We start from the raw sequence: 21,945 nt of genomic DNA, 5'->3' as shown, positions 1-21,945 counted from the left end.
TGATTTTGTAACCAATCGATTGCAATTTTATTCAAAATCTCCATTGATATCTAATAATTTTTAAAAAATGCACTATTGACTTGAGGCCCTCCTTAACCGTGCGGTAAGATGCGCGGCTACAAAGCAAGACCATGCTGAGGGTGGCTGGGTTCGATTCCCGGTGCCGGTCTAGGCAATTTTCGGATAGGAAATTGTCTCGACTTCCCTGGGCATAAAAGTATCATCGTGCTAGCCTCATGATATACGAATGTAAAAATGGTAACCTGGCTTAGAAACCTCGCAGTTAATTACTGTGGACGTGCTTAATGAACACTAAGCTACGAGGCGGCTCTGTCCCAGTGTGGGGATGTAATGCCAATAAGAAGAAGAAGAAGAAGAAGATTGACTTGGGCTCAATAAAATCTGTCATCGTTTTTACTTAGTTTTAGCGAATAAATTAATATTCAAAATTATTATCTAAGCTGTAACGAAAGGTTGAAACATTTTCTGATTCTACTAGATGTGAGCCAGCCTATGTCTGAAAACCTCTCAAATAAAGACCAAAAAAATCTGATTCTCATTATAATTAGTAATCGGTTGTAAGATGATGATGATGATGATGATGGTCCCGCCACATACCCCTACAAAGGTTTGAGCTAGACGATTTATCTTTGAGATAATTAATTGAATTTAATTTTTCAACAATTTAATCAGATTTGCAAACAAATTTGATTCAAAACGCTAAGAAAATCTTGCAAGAGTTTGGAATGTATATGTATGTATGTATATTTACTAACTACTTCTGAACCACTTGATCGATTTCAACTAAATTTGGATCACGCATTCTTCAAGAAGATAATAGAGGATGTGGGAGGGTCATTGAAAAGAACGGGGAGGGAGTGGGGGAAGATTATTGTTTGATTGGCGTAAGTTCTGAAACACATAAAAAAGAAGGCTGGAGGCAAAAAATATATATAATGGGATATAAAGTAAAGGTAGAGAGCAAGTGGAGAAAGGAGAAAGAAAGAGGAAAAATGAAAATAGAAGTAGGGAGAAAAAAGAAAGAAAAGTAAATAAAAGATAATAATAGAATTCTGCCTTAAATATTTCAATTGCATAATTTACTTTTCACATTTAATTTTGTTTCCCAAAGTGGTGGTATCCATTGATTCCTTGCGCGATCCACCACTATTGGTGCAGTAGCTCCTCTATTTTATTGAGGAAAATTATTGTTTTCAATAGTTTTTCGAAAATAATTTATGAATTAAATTGATTCAGTGGCATAATTATAGCATTACGCTTCAACTAGAATCATCATTAACCCTTATCCTCCCTTGATACTTTTTAGGCACTAAAAAATGATTTCAAAAAATCATAACTCCTTTGATTCTCGACCGATTTTGAAGAACTGGTTAGTTCTCTAGTTTTCAAACTGGGCGTTGGCCACCTGGTTCCGGAATAATTCCGGGGTCGAGTGGGGTACCTTTTTTTTCTCAAATCAAATGACATTGCTAGAAGTCTTAAAACTAATTTTTTGATGTGTCCTTCTTCATGAAATCACGAGACAAGTTCAATAGTGCCTCTTCCAAGGTTCCCTGGTGAGTTTGGACAGATTCTGCGACATTTCGGGGACCTGGTTCCCCCGGTGAAACTTTTGTGAAAACTTTTCGATTTGATCCGAAACCCAACTTGCGATGTCTCAAACTTCATGATTTCGCGAAACAAGTTCATTATTATTATTATTATTATCAGACTAAGGCCGGAGTGGCCTGTGCTGTACATAAAAGACTTCTCCATTCAGCTCGGTTCATGGCTGCACTTCGCCAACCACGCAGTCTGCGGAGGGTCCGCAAGTCGTCCTCCACCTGATCGATCCACCTTGCCCGCTGTGCACCTCGCCTTCTTGTTCCCGTCGGATCGTTGTCGAGAACCATTTTCACCGGATTACTGTCCGACATTCTGGCTACGTGCCAGGCCCACCGCAGTCTTCCGATTTTCGCGGTGTGAACGATGGATGGTTCTCCCAACAGCTGATGCAACTCGTGGTTCATTCGCCTCCTCCACGTACCGTCCGCCATCTGCAACCCACCATAGATGGTACGCAACACTTTCCTTTCGAAAACTCCCAGTGCGCGTTGGTCCTCCACGAGCATCGTCCAGGTCTCGTGTCCGTAGAGAACTACCGGTCTTATAAGCGTTTTGTAGATAGTCAGTTTGGTACGGCGGCGAACTCTATTCGATCGAAGCGTCTTGCGGAGTCCAAAGTACGTACGATTTCCAGCCACTATGCGTCTCCGAATTTCTCTGCTGATATCGTTATCGGCGGTCACCAGTGAGCCCAAGTACACGAATTCTTCAACCACCTCGATTTCGTCACCACCGATAGAAACTCGTGGTGGGTGGCTCACATTGACCTCTCTTGAGCCTCTTCCTATCATGTACTTCGTCTTCGACGTGTTGATGACTAGTCCAATCCGTTTAGCTTCGCTTTTCAGTCTGATGTAGGCTTCCTCCATCCTCTCAAAGTTACGTGCCATGATATCAATGTCGTCGGCGAAACCAAATAACTGGACGGACTTCGTGAAAATCGTACCACTCGTGTCAATCCCTGCCCTTCGTATTACTCCCTCCAAAGCGATGTTGAATAGCAGACACGAAAGACCATCACCTTGCCGTAACCCTCTACGGGTTTCGAAGGGACTCGAGAATGCCCTGAAACTCGAACTACGCACATCACCCGATCCATCGTCGCCTTGATCAACCGTATCAGTTTATCCGGAAATCCGTTTTCGTGCATTAGCTGCCATAGCTGGTCCCGATCGATTGTATCATATGCGGCTTTGAAGTCGATAAATAGATGATGTGTGGGCACGTTGTGGGCGAAACAAGTTCAATTGAGTCAAATTGGAGGTACATAAGTGTTTCTAATTAGGTTCCGTGGCATTCCGGGACCTGGTTCCCCCGTGTAAGTGGCCACTTTTTGATTTGATACGAAAACCATCTTGCGACGTCTCAAACTTCATGATTTCGCGAAACAAGTTCAATAGAGTCTAATTTGAGGTACCTAAGTGGTTTTGGTCAGGTTCCGTGGCATTCCGGGGACCTGGTTCCCCCGGGGAAGTGGCCACTTTTTTATTTGATCCGAAACCCATCTTGCGAGGTCTCAAACTTCATGATTTTGCGAAACAAGCTCAATAGAGTTTAAATTGAGGTAGCTAAGTGGTTCTGGTCAGGTTCCGCGGTATTCCGGGAGCCCAGTTCCCCCGGGGAAGTGTCCACTTCTTTATTTGATCCGAAACCCATCTTGCGATGCTTCAAACTTCATGATTTTGCTAAACGAGCTCAATTGAGTCTAATTTGAGGTACCTAAGTGGTACCTGGTCCCCCGGGGTAGTGGCCACTTTTCGATTTGATCCGAAACCCATCTTACGACGTCTCAAACTTCATGATTTTGCGAAACAAGCTCAATAAAATCTACTTTGAGGTACCTAATTGGTTTTGGTCAGGTTCCGTGGCGTTCCGGGGACCTGGTCCCCCGGGGTTGTGGCCACTTTTCGATTTGATCCGAAACCCATCTTGCGACCTCTCAAACTTCATGATTTCGCGAAACGAGCTCAATAAAGTCTAATTGGAGGTACCCTGAGTGGTGCTGGTCAGATTCCGTGGCATTCCGGAAACCTGATTCCATCGAGAGAGTGGCCACTTTTTGATTTGATCCGAAACCCATCTTGCGATGTCTCAAACTTCATAGTTTCGCGAAACGAGCTCAGTAGAGTCTAATTTGAGGTACTATAGTGGTGCTGGTCAGGTTCAGTGGCATTCCGAGAACATAGTTCCCCCAAGGCAACGTTTAAAACTTTATGTTTTCGCGATACGAGCTCAATAAAGTCTAATTTGAGGTTCCTGAGTGGTGCTGGTCAGGCTCCGTGGTGTTCCGGGGACCTGGATCCCTAGGGGAAGTGGCCACTTTTTGATTTGATCCGAAACCTATCTTGCGACGTTTCAAACATCATGATTTTGTGAAACGAGCACAACAGAGTCTAATTTGAGGTACCTGAGTGGTGCTGGTCAGGTTACGTGGCACAAGTTTGATACGATACAGGATGGGTTTCAAAATGCATCAAAAAGTTGCCTGGTAAACCAGATTCCCTGAACGCCACGGAACATAACATGCACCACTCAAGTACCTTGACAAAATCTCTATTGAAAATGTCTTGTGAAACCATGAAGTTTGTCCAGAGATGGGTTTACGATCACTACAAAAAAAAAAGCCCACATCCCCAAAAGAACCAGGTTCTCGGAATGTCACGAAACCTGACGAACACCATTCAAATACCTCAAAATAGAATCTATTGAGCTCGTTTCGTGAAATCTTAAAATTTGAGATCACATAAAATCACAGATCACATTTCAGATCACATAAAAAAGGGACCACTCTCTGGTAGAACCAGGTTCCAGTGATGTCACGTAACCTGACCAGCACCACTCAGGTACCTCAAATTAGACTCTGTTGACCTTGTTTCGCGAAATCATGAAGTTTGAGACGTCGCAAGTGTAGTGGCAAGATCCCTTCGGTATAACAGAATGATCCCGCTGGTGAGGTTCTCACTTCTGAATGAGTGCCAATACCTGTACTGATAATGAGATTAATAAATATGAGTCAGTTCACTAGAGACTACAAGCCTGATTGGACGCGTTTATTATTTCTTTATAGAAAATCCCGTACATAGATTAATTCCGTTTATAACAGTGGCGACGTGGATGAATTATTTTTTTCGTGTTAACGCGTGTGATAATTTATGTTTTTATACCAGTGAAATTGTTGGGAATGGTGTGTTTTTACAGTAAACTTATTATTATATGTGCCGTAAATTCTAGCCCGTGCAATATGTGTTACTCACCAGCATTGTGTTTTATCCTTCATCAATTTTTTATCAATCCGTATGTAGCAGAGATCCCTCAATCGGAAAACGTCGCGTCGAGCTCTAAGCTTCAGGGGCGAGAGGAGCCCGTTCCGCATGGGAGCGATCGAATAGCTCAGGAAGGAGTGCAGCATAGACGAAGCCAGAGGAATCCGAAGAGAAGAAGAAGAAACGATTTCGTATACTATTGATTTGTTTTTAAACGAATTTTATTTGTTCATGTATGAACTTTCGAATTATTGTAATCTGATCTGAATATTTTAGTTTTGTATATGTACATAACTATTTCGTGAATTTCAGTAGTTTATTCTATTTTTGTGTTGATGATAGTTTAATCTAAACGGGGAAGAAGCTGTAGTGGCAAGATCCCTTCGGTGCAACAGAATGATCCCGCTGGTGGGGTTCTCACTTCTGAATGAGTGCCAATACCTGTACTGATAATGAGATTAATAAATATGAGTCAGTTCACTAGAGACTACAAGCCTGATTGGACGCGTTTATTATTTCTTTATAGAAAATCCCGTACATAGATTAATTCCGTTTAAAACAGCAAGATGGGTTTTGGATCAAAACGAAAAGTGGCCACTTCCCCGGAATACCACGGAGCATGATCAGCACAACTCAGGTACCTCAAATTAGACTCTATTGAGTCCGTTTGGCAAAATCATGAAGTTTGAGACGTCTCAAGATGGATTTCGGATCACTTAAACAAGTGGCCATTTTCCCAGGGAACTAGGCTGCTGGAATGCCACTTAACTTGACTAGCGCCAATAAGGTTCCTTAAATTAGACTCTACTGAGTTCGTTTCGCGAAATCATGAAGTTTGAGACGTCGCAAGATGGGTTTCGGATCAACTCGGAAAGTGGCCACTTCCCCGAAGGAACCAGGTTTCCGGAATGCCACGGAACCTGACCAGCACTACCCTGGTACCTCAAATTAGACTTTATTGAGCCCGTTTCGCGTAATCATGAAGTTTTAGAGGTCACAAGAGGGTTTTCTTCTTCTTCTTCTTCTTCTTCTTCTTCTTCTTCTTCTTCTTCTTCTTCTTCTTCTTCTTCTTCTTCTTCTTCTTCTTCTTCTTCTTCTTCTTCTTATTGGCATTACATCCCTACACTGGGACAGAGCCGCCTCGCAGCTTAGTGTTCATCAAGCACTTCCACAGTTATTAACTGCGAGGTTTCTAAGCCAGGTTACCATTTTTGCATTCGTATATCATGAGGCTAGCACGATGATACTTTTATGCCCAGGGAAGTCGAGACAATTTCCAATCCGAAAATTGCCTAGACCGGCACCGGGAATCTAACCCAGCCACCCTCAGCATGGTCTTGCTTTATAGCCGCGCGTCTTACCGCACGGCTAAGGAGGGCCCCAAGAGGGTTTTCAGATCATATAAAAAAGTGGCCACTTCCCCGGGGGAACCAGGTCCCCGGAATGCCACGGAACCTGACCAGCACCACTCAGGTGCCTCAAATTAGAATCTGTTGAGCTCGTTTCGCAAAATCATGAAGTTTGAGACGTCCTAAGATGGGTTTGGGATTCACTTCCACGTGACCAGATCCACTCAGGTACCTCAAATTAGACTCTATTGAGCTTGTTTTGCGGAATCATGAAGTTTGAGACGTCGCAAGATGGTTTTCGGATCAAATCGAAAAGTGCCCACTCCCCCATTGAACCATTTATGAAATGCCACGGAACCTTATCAGCACCACTCTGGTACCTTAAATTAGACTCTATTGATCTCGTTTCGCGAAATCATGAAGTTTGAGAGGTCGCAATATGGGCTTCGGATCATATCAAAAAATGACCACTTCCCCGGAGGAACCAGGTCCCCGGAATGCCACGGAACCTGGCCAGAATCACTTAGGAACCGCAAATTAGACTTTATTGAACTCGTTTTGCGAAATCATGAAGTTTGAGAGGTCGCAAGATGGGTTTTACATCATATCAAAAAGTGGCCACTTCCCCGGGGGAACAAGGTCCCCGAAATGCCGCAGAACCTGTCCAAACCCACCTTAGAAAACGCACTATTGAACATGTCTCGTGACTTCATGAAGTAGAACACACCAAAAAATGAGTTTAAAGATTTTTAACAAGATCATTTGATTTGAGAAAAAAAGGTACCCCATTCGACCCCGAAATTATTCCGGAACCATGTTAACCAATGCCGATTTTCTTCTTAAGTTTAAATCGTGAATCGTCAAAATCGGTCGAGAATCAACGGAGTTATGATTTTTTTAAGTCATTTTACATAGAGCCTAAAAAGTATCAAGGGAGGATAAGGGTTAAGGGTAGTACGCTGCTGATAAGTACTATGCAACACGGAAAGATCAAAGAATGATTCCGCTACTGTAATTCCTTGAGCAGTACGGTTTTGGCAAGTAGAGGAAATTTCGTGATGTTCATAATGGAACGTACACGGTCAAGCAGTTTGACCAACAATGACTCCACCTCTCGTTTATTCAAACATCCATCAAGTTTTACCAACAGCGGCACGAACGTCACGATATGGATATACCTCCATGACTGGTAGTGCGAATTCCGCATAAACCTGCCGATCGATAGAATTAAATGTAAAACAGAACAGCACATGGGGAGATCGTTGCCTGGATCTTTTTGCCTGTCTTGGCACGGTGGTTTCCATACCACTAACCGTCCACACACAATACCACAATACCGTCCACAACCAGGACGTTACCCGAGCAAAGTCGGAAAACATAATGAAAGCATATAGAAAACATATTTTGATATTGATATCAAATTGAAATCATAATTTGTTTTCAAATATGAATCATCATGACTGATTACATATTTTGATCTCATTTTGCTGTTGATTTCTAAATTGTATGATCTGACATCAAACTGTGTGCTTATTTTGTTATCGGAACCAATATCAAAATTAGTTTTCGATTTGCTCTCATCGATAGCAGGAATAGTTTTCGATTTGATGTCACAGTAAGATTTTTCTGCTATAGATTTTGATCTTTTAACCGTTAAAACGACCAAAAGGATATCAACCTGAGTTATCAAAATTAGGCGATTTCACAACAACAAAATTAGTTATCGATTTGCTCTCAATCTTTGCTCGGGTAGGCAAGAAGATTCTTGCTTCGATTGTGTGCTGTTCAATAGATGGTCTTCCTTTCTAGCGAACGGCTTTCAATCTGATGATTTTCAATTATCTTTCGATTATCTACTTCCTCATACTTTGAGTAGAAATTACCGATAAAGTCGATAAACAAATCATTCAACACTGGTATATCTTATATCGACCGGTATATCCTGGCCTTCTATCAACAGTTCATTTTTGGAGTAATCCTATAGCCTTTCGGTACAACTTTGTTGTACGAGAAAGGCAAAAATCTAAAAATTCGTTTTGAGCAGACGAAATTAAAACGTCTTCTTGGTAGTACGGCTATGTGTTGACAATTTATGAAAGCTTCGGAAAGTGATTACAAAAGTTTAATCGCAATTTATCGTGAAGTAGAATACAGTAAGTAAATTTGGGGCCCTCCTTAGCCGTGCGGTAAGATGCGCGGCTACAAAGCAAGACCATGCTGAGGGTGGCTGGGTTCGATTCCCAGTGCCGGTCTAGACAATTTTCGGATTGGAAATTGTCTCGACTTCCCTGGGCATAAAAGTATCATCGTGTTAGCCTCATGATATACGAATGCAGAAATGGTAACTTGGCTTAGAAACCTCGCAGTTAATAACTGTGGAAGTGCTGAATGAACACTAAGCTGCGAGGCGGCAGTGTCCCAGTGGGGGATGTAATGCCAATGAAGAAGAGAAGAAGAAGACAATACAGTAATATCCCGATTTTTTCATCCCGGTGAATTTTGGAGTAATAAAATAGAAAATGTGAAAAAATCTTTTTTTTTAATTTTTTTTTTTTTACTAATGTGAATTAGTTTATGCCTTGGAAAGGCAAAATACGTTACAGAACCCGTAATGTCTTGTCGAAATGGCTTACAAAATTCTTGACAGGTACTTGAAAATGAATAATAAACTACAGGCGGTAAAAGTTATTTCATGAAAATCATTGTTGTTTATGGTATTACATATTAACAAAAATAAAAAAACGACTAAAATTTTAAAAAAATGGGGTGAAAAAACCGGGTCGAAAACGTGACAAAATCAGGACGTGATAAAATCGGGAAGTGACAAAATCGGGTCAATACTGTACAACTAAATTCGATTTTAATTTGTCTATTTACCTACCTTCCTTCTAAGTACAGGCTGATATACCTACAAGTTGTAAAAATAAAAGATTCTAGACATGAGAGATCACTTCAAATTATAACTAACACTAAGCTTCAGATAAACACTAACAATAAAAGAGCATTTAGTGGCTGTGTGAAGCAGTTATTGGGCAAAAACAGCAATTACAAACTATTAAATTTCAATAATCGCATTTTCTAGCCATGTCCAATCATCCCAACCGCAACTGATTCTGATTGTATACCCATTTAAATAATGCACACGGCACTAATGATTCAGCAATATGTTCCTTCGGGGTCTGTTCTCGAAATACGTTACGAAAAAATGGTCTTGTTAATCACCTCCCCCCATGTAACAGAACGTAACATTCAATTTACTCGCTTTACTATGTAACACGTTATCGGGAAAATTCAAAGTGTAGATTTTTTTTCTCAGTCACGTGAGGCTAGTTTTGAGCAGGTCACAACGTATATGATTAGTCAATCATTGAATCATATATTTCTGACTAGCTCTGAAGCTGTTATCAGAAAAGTTACATTATTCCTTTCTTGTTAATACAAACGTGCAAAATGTATAAGCGTAAATTGAATAACTAAGATAAAAATAGTGTTAATATGATTCCTATGGTTTAATCGGCTGTGATCTGTTTTTTTTTTTTCAAATAGGTGACATGGTTATGGGACTATGGGATTGTGTGGATCGACACGAAACCGATGGTATTTGAAATTTTAGAGCATTATTGAGATAATTTACTCTGGATTAATTCGGCACATACTATAAGCTTCGAGAAGCCTATACATTCTTGAAGACTACGCTCTTAATGAATAGCATGTATGACACATTTACTCCGCAATAAACCGGAATTTGTGGCTGAGTTGATGTGAAAAAAATAGCCCCTTAGATATATTATTAGTAGCTCATATAGTACCCGTCGTTCATCGTCTTCTTAAAAACATACTAAAAACTACATCAATGAGCTATTTTGTATAAAAACTTTATTTGCGTTACGCAAAGCTTCGTCAGCAACCCCCCTTCCGCCACGCCCTCTTCCTGTAAGTGTAACAAAGAACATATTGCACTAATTGTGCCTCGTTACTTAATTTGTGAACAGGCCCCTAGCCCCACGGGAGGTAGGCGCTGAGATAATGGGGAGATAGTGACTAGACAAATATTTTTTTATAGTACTTGATCTTATCAACGCTCGTATGGGGAGCCAAGCATAATTCTATATTTCGGTTGGAGCTTCAGCTATCAGTCTGTGTCTAGGTTTGGTTGCAATAATGAGTGAAACAACTGGAAAGGTTAGTACTTTTAAGAATGTTTTTTGAATTATGGTGTGTTCTGTTTTTAGATCATTTTCTAATGCGAAAAGCAGTTTTGAGTTCAAGTGAAAATAGTATCATAAATAGTGAAGGCAAATGTTTCAGCAATTTGATAATTGATTTAGAAAATGAGTCTAATTCTAAAACAAGGTGTGAGAATATTGGTTGATTATTTATAATCGTAACAAAATGAAATACAGTATTCATTAGATGTCTCAAGCAATGTGTCAATGTCATAGAATTTCTCCCTTTCTTCTATGTATATTTAAATTTATCTTCTTCTTCTTCTTATTGGCATTACATCTCCCATTGGGACATTGCCGCCTAGCAGCTTAGTGTTCGTTTTAGCACTTCCACAGTTATTAACTGCGAGGTTTCTAAGCCAAGGTACCATTTTTGCATTCGTATATCATGAGGCTAACACGATGATACTTTCATACCCAGGGAAATCGAGACAATTTCCAATCCGTAAATTGCCTAGACCGGCACCGGGAATCGAACTCAGTCAACCTCAGCATGGTCTTGCTTTGTAGCCGCGCGTCTTACCGCTAGGCTAAGGAGGGCCCATTTGTTGTGTCTGTTTAATATTTTCACAGTTGGTCGTTTGAGATGACCACTCCTGTGGTAGTGATCTTAGTAGAAACTAGATTGTATCTTTAATAGTCATTTGATTACTGATTTCTGTGTTGAAAGCATCTAGTTTACTTTAACTGATATTCCGAATTCGCTAAACTGTGAGGAAGTACATTTATTATCAAAAAACCCGGATGAGCAATTCTCTGTGAAATCGAAGGTCGATTTATTTCTGTATTTTTTGATTTCTCGGAAATTTTGCATATACCTTCTTTGTAATCAAAAAACATAATTTGCATCATTGCCCGAGTAGTCGAAAATAGCTCAATAATATCAAATGTTGATAAGATAGCAAAATGAGATATGAGATTGATATAAGAGATAAAAGATCAGATGACAATATAAATATTTTGCACTGAAATATCATGAGGACATCAATTTATGCTATTTGTAATAAGTGATCAATATCATGTGCCATTAGTTTGTTCTTATCCATAGCATATCTTGATATTTAAATGATATTTCAGTGCAAATTTTTGATATTGATGCCTGTTCTTTTATCTCTTATATCAATCAAGTCCATATCATGTTTTGTTATTCTGTTCAGGGCTTCTACCCAGGTGGTTTACCATTTTGACTCTAGCCTAGATTTTGACGAGTAAAAACACATTGAAATCATTCAAAAAAATTAAACTTGAAAATGGCTTGTCCGATCGTTTTGATGTCTTCGACAAAGGTTTAGGTAATCAATGGGGGTATGTGAAAAAATATACACTGTAAAAAAACTGTTCAAACATTGAAAATGAAACTTAAAAACCCGATTTTCTCAAAAACGAACTGTTCAGTATTTTTTATTTTTTGATATGCTGTAATTATGGGTCATAATGGAGAAATGAAGGACAAAAAAGTTATAATTTTTTAAAAAGTTGTTTTTTTTAAATGGTCGAAATAATACCGTATTTTTTTCTAAGTGCTACAGTTTCTGAGGTACAGCGGCTATAACATAAAATATAACGATTTTAAAACTTTTCAGTCATTTTCCATTTTTTCCTATTCTATTCAACCTAGAATCAAATTTTACTGAACCCTTGATATTTGTTGACCTTACTAATTATTGGTATATCCTTTAGCGGAAGACTTATATTCAGTTTTTCTTAGACACCAATATAGGGTAAATCACTACTTGGGCCTATGAAGCCGATTCCCGGCTCACTGCACATAAAACTTATGATTTATACTGTTTGGAAGCCGTAGGGTTATGATTAATATTTTTTTAAATGTCTCCTCTCCTTTAAATGTCTGCACTATACTGAATATTATATTCAACCATTTATTTTACTCCTAATTGACCAAATTATAGAAAATAAAAATGTAGATTTCAAACTTTCGCTCTTCGTTGCAACACCACTGAGCCGGAGTGATTCTTTTCACTTTTACAAAACGGTATCATCGAATAAACACCTACCTGAAAATCGTCACAGTGCTCGATACAACCATTGCCATTGCTGTTAATCACCACACAATAATTCTAAACACACGCACTTCTATTCTTTCTATTTGTCCATTTCACTAGAACTTATTTAAACATACTAGAATACATTTTAAAATGTATCCTCAAACCGAACAAAAAATTACCTCGACCCAAGAACTTCTAGCCGCACAGTGCTGCCAAAAGACCAGGAGCCTTTTTTAGTATGAAAATAATCCTGCTTCGTTAATAGGAATACTGTCTAATACGTTGACACTGTCATATTATTTATAATTATCTCGAATATTTTTTTAAGTATTTGGAAGGTATTTTTATGAGTGAATATATTTTCTCCAACAAATAAAAATTATATTATGGCAACACGTTGTCGTGGAACGTGCATATTTTTGTTTACGTCGCATTTCATACCGTCCCGAGAAAGAGAGCGAGAGTAAAATGTTGAGAGACTGAGTAAAATATTGCGTATGCCGAAGAGACTTGGGGTATGCCGGAAAAGCCATCGCTGTGACTGAAATGAGTGCTGCACCTTGTTAATTTAAAACAAATAATAACTTTTTCAATCGATGTTTAGCAAGAATAGCAATTTTTTCAACAAAGATGAACCCCATTGCAGTATTACACGGCCCACAAAATTCAGGAAAAGTTGCTCCTTGTCATAATTTATTTATTACCAGACTAAGGCCGGAGTGGCCTGTGCAACATATAAAAGTCTTCTCCATTCAGCTCGGTCCATGGCTGCACTTCGCTAATCAGTCTGCAGCAGTCTGCAGAGAGTCCGCAAATCGTCCTCCACCTGATCGATCAACCTTGCCCGCTGTGCACCTCGCCTTCTTGTTCCCGTCGGCTCGTTGTCGAGAACCATTTTCACCGGATTACTGTTCGATATTCTGGCTACGTGTCCAGCCCACCGCAGTCTTCTGGTTTTCGCGGTGTGAACGATGGATGGTTCTCCCAACAGCTGATGCAACTCGTGGTTCATTCGCCTCCTTCACGTACCGTCCGCCATCTGCACCCCACCATAGATGGTACGCAGCACTTTTCTTTCGAAAACTCCCAGTGCGCGTTGGTCCTCCACGAGCATCGTCCAGGTCTCGTGTCCGTAGAGAACTACCGGTCTAATAAGCGTTTTGTAGATAGTCAGTTTGGTACAGCGGCGAACTCTATTCGATCGGAGCGTTTTGCGGAGTCCAAAGTACGTACGATTTCCTGCCATGATGCACCCCGAATTTCTTATGTAGGCTTCCTCCATCCTCTCAAAGTTACGTGCCATTATATAAATATCGTCGGTGAAACCAAATAACTGGACGGACTTCGTGAAAATCTAACCACTCGTGTCAACCCCTGCCCTTCGTATTACTCCCTCCAAAGCGATGTTGAATAGCAGACACGAAAGACCATCACCTTGCCGTAACCCTTTCGCGTTTCGAAGGGACTCGAGAATGCCCCTGAAACTCGAACTACGCACATCACCCGATCCATCGTCCCCTTGATCAACCGTATCAGTTTATCCGGAAATCCGTTTTCGTGTATTAGCTGCCATAGCTGGTCCCGATCGATTATATCATATGCGGCTTTGAAGTCGATAAATAGATGATGTGTGGGCACGTTGTATTCGCGGCATTTCTGCAATACCTGATGTACGGCGAACACCTGGTCTGTGGTAGAGCGTTCACCCATAAATCCCGCCTGGTACTGCCCCACGAACTCTCTTGCAATTGGTGTTAGTCGGCGGCATAAAATTTAGGAGAGTACTTTGTAGGTGGCGTACAGCAATGTGATTGCACGGTAGTTGCTACAATCCAGCTTATAGCCCTTTTTATAGATGGGACACACGACACCTTCCATCCACTCCTGCGACAAAACCTACTCCTATTGTTTGTGCTAATCACCGCGCGTTTATTAATTAATTAATCCGCTAGATTGGCTTTTCTCGGTGATATTTTAAACTTCACAGCATTATTTTTCGTGACGCGTTTCGGCTTACTGACCTTCAGCCATCATCAGACGTCTATAATAGACATTTATTTAAACGATTAACAATTTTCATTACTATACATTTTTCAAACAAACTTACAACGTGCTGGATGTAACCTTTCAGCTTGGTCAGTCAAATTACACTAATCCGAATTTCCCTCCCAAGTTTAGTCTTCCCGTCAGTCAACACCCCATTTCGTTTATTGCGTCGTCGTTGTTCGTGTTTACACTCGTCGTATGCAGTTCGCCACCCAGTCGATACAACAGTCCGTTGTATATGGAGTTAAAATTCCCACATTCTCGCTGAAGGTTTACTGCTTTGCTTTCCCTTGTTTTTGATGTGGAATACCTCCGCTATTGTCCTGACTTCCTGGTTTGCAATACGTTCAAGCACTTTAGTTTTGTCAAAATTGAAAAGGTGTCCTTCATTCATCATATGAACTGCTAAGCCAGATTTCAGATTCCTCTTTTCACACTCATTCTTATGTTCTGCAATCCGTACCTAGCATTCGTTTCGTTTGGCCGATGTAGACTTTCCCATCGTCTGTGCCACAAGGTATAGAGTACACTACGTTGTTCTGTTTGCCTGGTGGTATTACATCCTTCAGCTTACTGAAAATCGTGTGTTTGATTTATTTTGTGGTCTGGCGAGGCTAGTACCACATTATTGCGTCGAAGAATTTTCTTCAGTTTTTCGCTCAGGTTTGGTACATATGGAGCCGACACATATTTTTGTAGTTGTTTGGGAGCCTTGGATTTTTCTAGGGAGTTGTAATGCTTATGGACACGCTGTTCTTTTAACCTGTTCACAAACCACATCGGATAATTATTTTTCATAAGAATCTGAGTGGCTTGTTTTAAGGTTTGTACCCGTTTTTCTCCGTGGGTCAATTTTATCTCGCTTTTATCTCGATTAACGCGATCGCCGTATTTTGCTTGTGTTGGAATGGGCTTTTAGAATTGAAATCTAAATACCTTCCATTTGGACTTTTTGGCAGCCATGAAGTTGTTATTTCATTGGTTTGCCGTTCAAACATCATGTCCAAAAACTTAATTTTACCTCCCACCTCCTCCTCTACCGTAAACTGCAACCGATCATGGAAACTGTTGAATGTTTCCACGATCATTTGTATATTTTCCCTTTTGGCTATGCATATGCAATCGTCCACATACCTCTTGTATACTCTAACCTGTATTTGTTTCTCCTCCAGTTGTTTCATGCACTCCTGTTCCAGCTTCTCCATTACTATATTGGCGATGACTGGTGATAATGGAGATCCCATTAGAATTCCGAAGGTCTCTCCGTATATCGTTCCTTGAAACATAAAGAATGTTGATTCGAGTACTAACCTCACTGCCTTGATGAAACTTTCTTTGCTTATGTTTGTGTGTGGTTCCATTTCCATCCATCTTTCTTCCAGGCATCTCAGCGCGTAGTCCACCGGTACATTGGTGTATAATGAAACTACGTCTAACGAGAATAATACTTCTCCCTCGGTTGTCTGAAATCCTGTTATTTCGTTGGCAAAATCAAAACTGTTACGTACGTGGAAATTCGTTTTTCCTACAACATTGCCGATTATATTTGCTAGATAACCAGCTATGTTGTATGTTGCTGAACCATCGGGGTACATCGATTTTGGAACTAAAAGGAAGCTGAAAGAATCGAGTTGCAATCCTCCGAGAATATATGGCCTACCGAAAATTCATAAGGAAAACAGACCTCTGAGACCGGTGGTGTCAACGATAGGTTCAGCAACATACAACATAGCTGGTTATCTAGCAAATATAATCGGCAATGTTGTAGGAAAAACGAATTTCCACGTACGTAACAGTTTTGATTTTGCCAACGAAATAACAGGATTTCAGACAACCGAGGGAGAAGTATTATTCTCGTTAGACGTAGTTTCATTATACACCAATGTACCGGTGGACTACGCGCTGAGATGCCTGGAAGAAAGATGGATGGAAGTGGAACCACACACAAACATAAGCAAAGAAAGTTTCATCAAGGCAGTGAGGTTAGTACTCGAATCAACATTCTTTATGTTTCAAGGAACGATATACGGACAGACCTTCGGAGTTCCAATGGGGTCTCCATTATCACCAGTCATCGCCAATATAGTAATGGAGAAGCTGGAACAGGAGTGCATGAAACAACTGGAGGAGAAACAAATACAGGTTAGAGTATACAAGAGGTATGTGGACGATTGCATATGCATAGCCAAAAGGGAAAATATACAAATGATCGTGGAAACATTCAACAGTTTCCATGATCGGTTGCAGTTTACGGTAGAGGAGGAGGTGGGAGGTAAAATTAAGTTTTTGGACATGATGTTGGAACGGCAAACCAATGAAATAACAACTTCATGGCTGCCGAAAAGTCCAAATGGAAGGTATTTAGATTTCAATTCTAAAAGCCCATTCCAACACAAGCAAAATACGGCGATCGCGCTAATCGATCGCGCGATAAAATTGACCCACGGAGAAAAACGGGTACAAACCTTAAAACAAGCCACTCAGATTCTTATGAAAAATAATTATCCGATGTGGTTTGTGAACAGGTTAAAAGAACAGCGTGTCCATAAGCATTACAACTCCCTAGAAAAATCCAAGGCTCCCGAACAACTACAAAAATATGTGTCGGCTCCATATGTACCAAGCCTGAGCGAAAAATTGAAGAAAATTCTTCGACACAATAATGTGGTACTAGCCTCCAGACCACAAAATAAAATCAAACACACGATTTTCAGTAAGCTGAAGGATGTAATACCACCAGGCAAACAGAAAAACGTAGTGTACTCTATACCGTGTGGGACAGATGATGGGAAAGTCTACATCGGCCAAACGAAACGAATGCTAGAGGTACGGATTGCAGAACATAAGAATGACTGTAAAAAGAGGAATCCGAAATCTGGCTTAGCAGTTCATATGATGAATGAAGGACACCTTTTCAATTTTGACAAAACTAAAGTGCTTGAACGTATTGCAAACCAGGAGGTCAGGACAATAGCGGAGGTATTCCACATCAAAAAACAAGGGGAAAGCAAAGCAGTAAACCTTCAGCGAGAATGTGGGAATTTTAACTCCATATACAACGGACTGTTGTATCGACTGGGTGGCGAACTGCATACGACGAGTGTAAACACGAACAACGACGACGCAATAAACGAAATGGGGTGTTGACTGACGGAAGACTAAACTTGGGAGGGAAATTCGGATTAGTGTAATTTGACTGACCAAGCTGAAAGGTTACATCCAGCACGTTGTAAGTTTGTTTGAAAAATGTATAGTAATGAAAATTGTTAATCGTTTAAATAAATGTCTATTATAGACGTCTGATGATGGCTGAAGGTCAGTAAGCCGAAACGCGTCACGAAAAATAATGCTGTGAAGTTTAAAATATCACCGAGAAAAGCCAATCTAGCGGATTAATTAATTAAAACCTACTCCTCCCAAACCCTGGTAATCACCCAATACAGCGCTCTAACCAGTGCCTCACCACCGTGTTTAAACAGCTCTCCTGGTAGTTGGTCAACTCCAGGCGCTTTGTTGTTTTTCAGCCGGCCGATCTCCTCCTGGATATCCTGGAGATTGGGAGCCGGAAGTCTCATGTCCTGCGCGCGTGCTCCCAGGTTCATTACCATACCGCCAGCGTTGTCTGCCATATCGCCATTCAGGTGCTCACCTCACGCTCGTTTGTAAGAAGGTTCCCGTTTATGTTCGTACACATTTTGGGCTGTGGCACGTGGCCCTTACGTGAACGGTTTAACTTCTCATAGAGCTTTCGTGCGTTATTAGCGCGGTAAAGTTCCTCCGTCTCTTCACGGTCTCGATCTTCTTGCAAGCGCTTTTTCCTCCGAAAAATCATGTTTTGTCTGTTCCGCGCCCGTTTGTATCGTGCCTCGTTCGCCCTCGTGCGGTGTTGCAGAATTCTCGCCCATGCTGCATTCTTCTCCTCAACTAACTGCTCACATTCGCCGTCATAGCAGTCGTTTCTGTGATCCGGAGCCACCGTGCCTAGGGTAGCAGTTGCGGTGCTTCCAATGGCGGATCGAATATCTCTCCAGCCATCTTCAAGAGATGCTGCGCCTAGCTGCTCTTCCGTTGGGAGTGCCATTTCCAGCTGCTGCGCGTAGTCTTGGGCTAGTCTACCGTTTTGTAGCCGCCCAATGTTTAGCCGCGGCGGATGACTCCGACGCGTGTTGTACACCGTCAAGAGTTTTGAGCGCAGACATACTGCAACGAGGTAGTGGTCGGATTCAATATTCGCACTGCTGTAAGTGCGTACGTTCGTGATGTCGGAGAAAAATTTACCGTCGATTAGAACGTGATCGATTTGGTTTTCCGATACTTGATTAGGTGATTTCCATGTGGCCTTGTGGATATTCGTGCGACTACCATGCCGCGGGAGGCTGTAAAGTTTATGCATTGTTGGCCGTTGTCGTTCGATACGGTATACAGACTATCCGGTCCGATGATTGGTCTATACATTTCCTCCCTTCCTACCTGAGCGTTCATGGCACCGATTACGATTCTGACGTCCCGCAGTGGGCATCCATCTTATGGCTGCTCCAGCTATGCATAGAACGCTTCTTTCTCGTCGTCGGGTCTCCCTTCGTGTGGGTAGTACACGTTGATGATGCTATAGTTGAAGAAACAGCTTTTTATCCTCAGCTTGCACATCCTTTCGTTTCGGGGATGTAATTCTTCGTAGATTATCCTGTCCCAACCTGCGAAGCCAAGCGACATGCAGTTCCATATTCCAAGCTTCCAATCGTGATCCTTTATTCGTCGCCTAGGTCGTTGCCGATTGTATCGAGTCGTATTATCTTCTATGTCGTTCGTAATGGTTGTTTTTAAAGGCGGCTTATTGGGCTTGCGCAAACCTCCTGTCTCGTCGGAGGGCCGTCGTGTCAGAGCTGTTTAGCATCCCACCTAACACCAGAGCTTGTCATAAATATCAATTAAATAATGCAGTCGTACGCATGTTAGGCCGGGAATGGGGTAAGAAACCCTACACAGCATGTGCATTCCATCCTTTGCTAGAACTCAAACTCCCAACCCCAGTACGCTAAACTAACGCTTTGCCGAAGTATCTCCTTATTCTAAATTTACGAATGGTCAGAACAAAAACAGAAGATTGTCGAGCTTGTGTGTTTATGAGTGAGTGTTTGAAATTTTTTTTCAGTTATTTAAATTCTTAGTACCGGTTCTTCATCTCATGATTTCTTATACATGAAACTAGTGCTGGATTGAGATACATTTATAGAAAAATTATTGAAGCTCTTTTAGTGGAATGTCTTCAACTGTTTTAAGATACATTTGTTATATTGATATAGAAACTATATAGTCATTGTCACGCGTAAAACATAAAAAGAAATCGCCACTGCTACGTATATGAATCAGTTTATCTTCATGAATCTTTCTTTACAGGTCATCACATGCAAAGCTGCCGTGGCTTGGGAGCCCAATAAGCCGCTTACGGTGGAAACTATCGAAGTGGCTCCACCCAAAGCCGGAGAAATTCGCATCAAAGTTGTGGCCACTGGTGTGTGCCACTCGGATGCTAGTTTCTTGAGTGGGTACGACCCAAGTATTCGCTTTCCAGTTATATTTGGCCACGAAGGGGCTGGAATTGTGGAAAGTGTCGGTGAAGGCGTAACAAAGTTCAAACCAGGAGATCATGTGATTCCATTGTTCATTCCGCAATGCTTCGAGTGCAGGCCCTGCAAGAACCCCAACACAAATCTATGTAAGAAGATGCGTTTGAGTGCAGGAGATTTATCCGATGGTACATCTCGATTCACTTGCAAGGGGAAACAGGTGTTTCATTGTATGAGCACTTCGACATTTTCTCAGTACACCGTTGTAGAGGAAGATTATTTGTGCAAGATTGATGAATCTGCACCATTGGACAAAGTTTGTCTATTGGGATGTGGAATTTCGACGGGATACGGAACGGCACTGAACTCTGCCAAAGTTAATAAAGGAAGCAGCTGTGCAGTGTGGGGACTTGGAGCTGTTGGATTGGCCGCAGTTATGGGTTGCAAAGCAGCAGGAGCTACTAGAATCATTGGCGTCGACATCAACCCTGCCAAGTTCGAAATTGCTAAACAGTTCGGTTGTACAGAATTTGTTAATCCAAAAGATTATGATGAACCTATTCAACAGGTGCTTATGAAGAAGACACAGGGTGGGTTAGATTACACGATTGAATGCGTTGGTAATGTGTTGACAATGCGTGCTGCACTGGAGTCAACAGCTCCTGGTTGGGGAGTATCGGTGATTGTTGGAGTAGCCGAGTACGAGAGTGAAGTATCTACACGTGCAATGGAGATGCTTCTTGGTAGGACATGGAAGGGCGCTGTTTATGGAGGATGGAAAAGTGTTGAATGTATACCGGAGCTTGTCAACAGGTACATGAAGCAGGAATTAATGTTGGATGAGTTTATTACCCATACTATGCCAATCGATGAAATAAACGAAGCATTTAGACTTATGCGAGAGGGAAAAAGTATTCGTTCAGTTATCATAAACTAATTACCCAAATGAAACAGTATTGCATTAAAATGAATAAACTGAATGTAATAAAAATATCGAAATAAACATAGTGATGAAAGGTAATGAAAATTATTTTTGATGCAAGATATTCCGACTTTTTTTCGCGGTGAGACAGCCCCCAGAATGTACCATTTCTCCGAAAGACATTTCACGGAATGTACTTTTCACCGAAAGTCATTCCGCGCAATGCCATTTGCCATTTGAAGGACAATTGCTTACTATTCCCAGATTTTTAAATGGCGATAGCAGTTTGGCATCTTCCTAGATTTAAGCAAATGGTTGAAAACTTTCAGGAGCCTTTGCTGCACTCACTGAAGCAGTATAACACTTTTTTTAGCCGAGACGTAAACCGTGCGAAACCTTTCACCTCCCAAAACAGTCAAGTATAAATAGTCAGGCAAAGACGGATTGTATTTTGGTCTCGCTTCGGACTTGGAATCATCAAGCCGACTTAACGAATTCTAGCATTATTTTACTTTAAAAGATAAAAACGTCCTTAATGCTGGAAAAATTAAAATAAAATGTGAAATGAAATAAAATATATACAGAAAAAAAAACAAAATTATTTAATTTACAATAATAAAGCTTTAATTCACTCTAAATATTGTTATGCTTAACAGGATAAAACATCAAAAGCTGTTTAATTTATTTAACTAATTTCAAAATTTATTTACAATTGATTTTGCTTAAAAAGCTAAATACGTTTAAAGCTTTTAAATTCCTTTTAAATTTAATTTAAAATATCCGTCCAACGTTATAAGCTTAATTCAGCACCATCATTTCATAATTATTAACTGCGAGGTTTCTAAGCCAAGTTGCCTTTTTCGCATTTGTATATCATGAGGTCAACACGTTGGAAGTTTTAAGCCCAGAAAAGTCGAGACAATTTCATGTAAGTGTCTTT

At 40.7% G+C, this 21,945-nt stretch overlaps 1 protein-coding gene across 1 annotated transcript; it reads left to right on the top strand.

Annotated features, from left to right (window-relative positions):
* Nucleotides 1–10,309: 10,309 nt before the first annotated feature.
* LOC134219778 (alcohol dehydrogenase class-3-like) lies at nt 10,310–21,127 on the top strand. Its single transcript, XM_062698647.1, has 2 exons — nt 10,310–10,420; nt 19,914–21,127. Exons 1-2 carry the CDS (start codon nt 10,400–10,402, stop codon nt 21,018–21,020), a joined length of 1,128 nt encoding a protein of 375 aa, XP_062554631.1. The 5' UTR covers nt 10,310–10,399; the 3' UTR covers nt 21,021–21,127.
* Nucleotides 21,128–21,945: the final 818 nt, after the last annotated feature.

This window comes from Armigeres subalbatus, chromosome 3, assembly GCF_024139115.2.
Source record: "Armigeres subalbatus isolate Guangzhou_Male chromosome 3, GZ_Asu_2, whole genome shotgun sequence".
Lineage (NCBI taxonomy): Eukaryota > Metazoa > Arthropoda > Insecta > Diptera > Culicidae > Armigeres > Armigeres subalbatus.
This window is presented reverse-complemented; position numbering and strand designations above follow the sequence as displayed.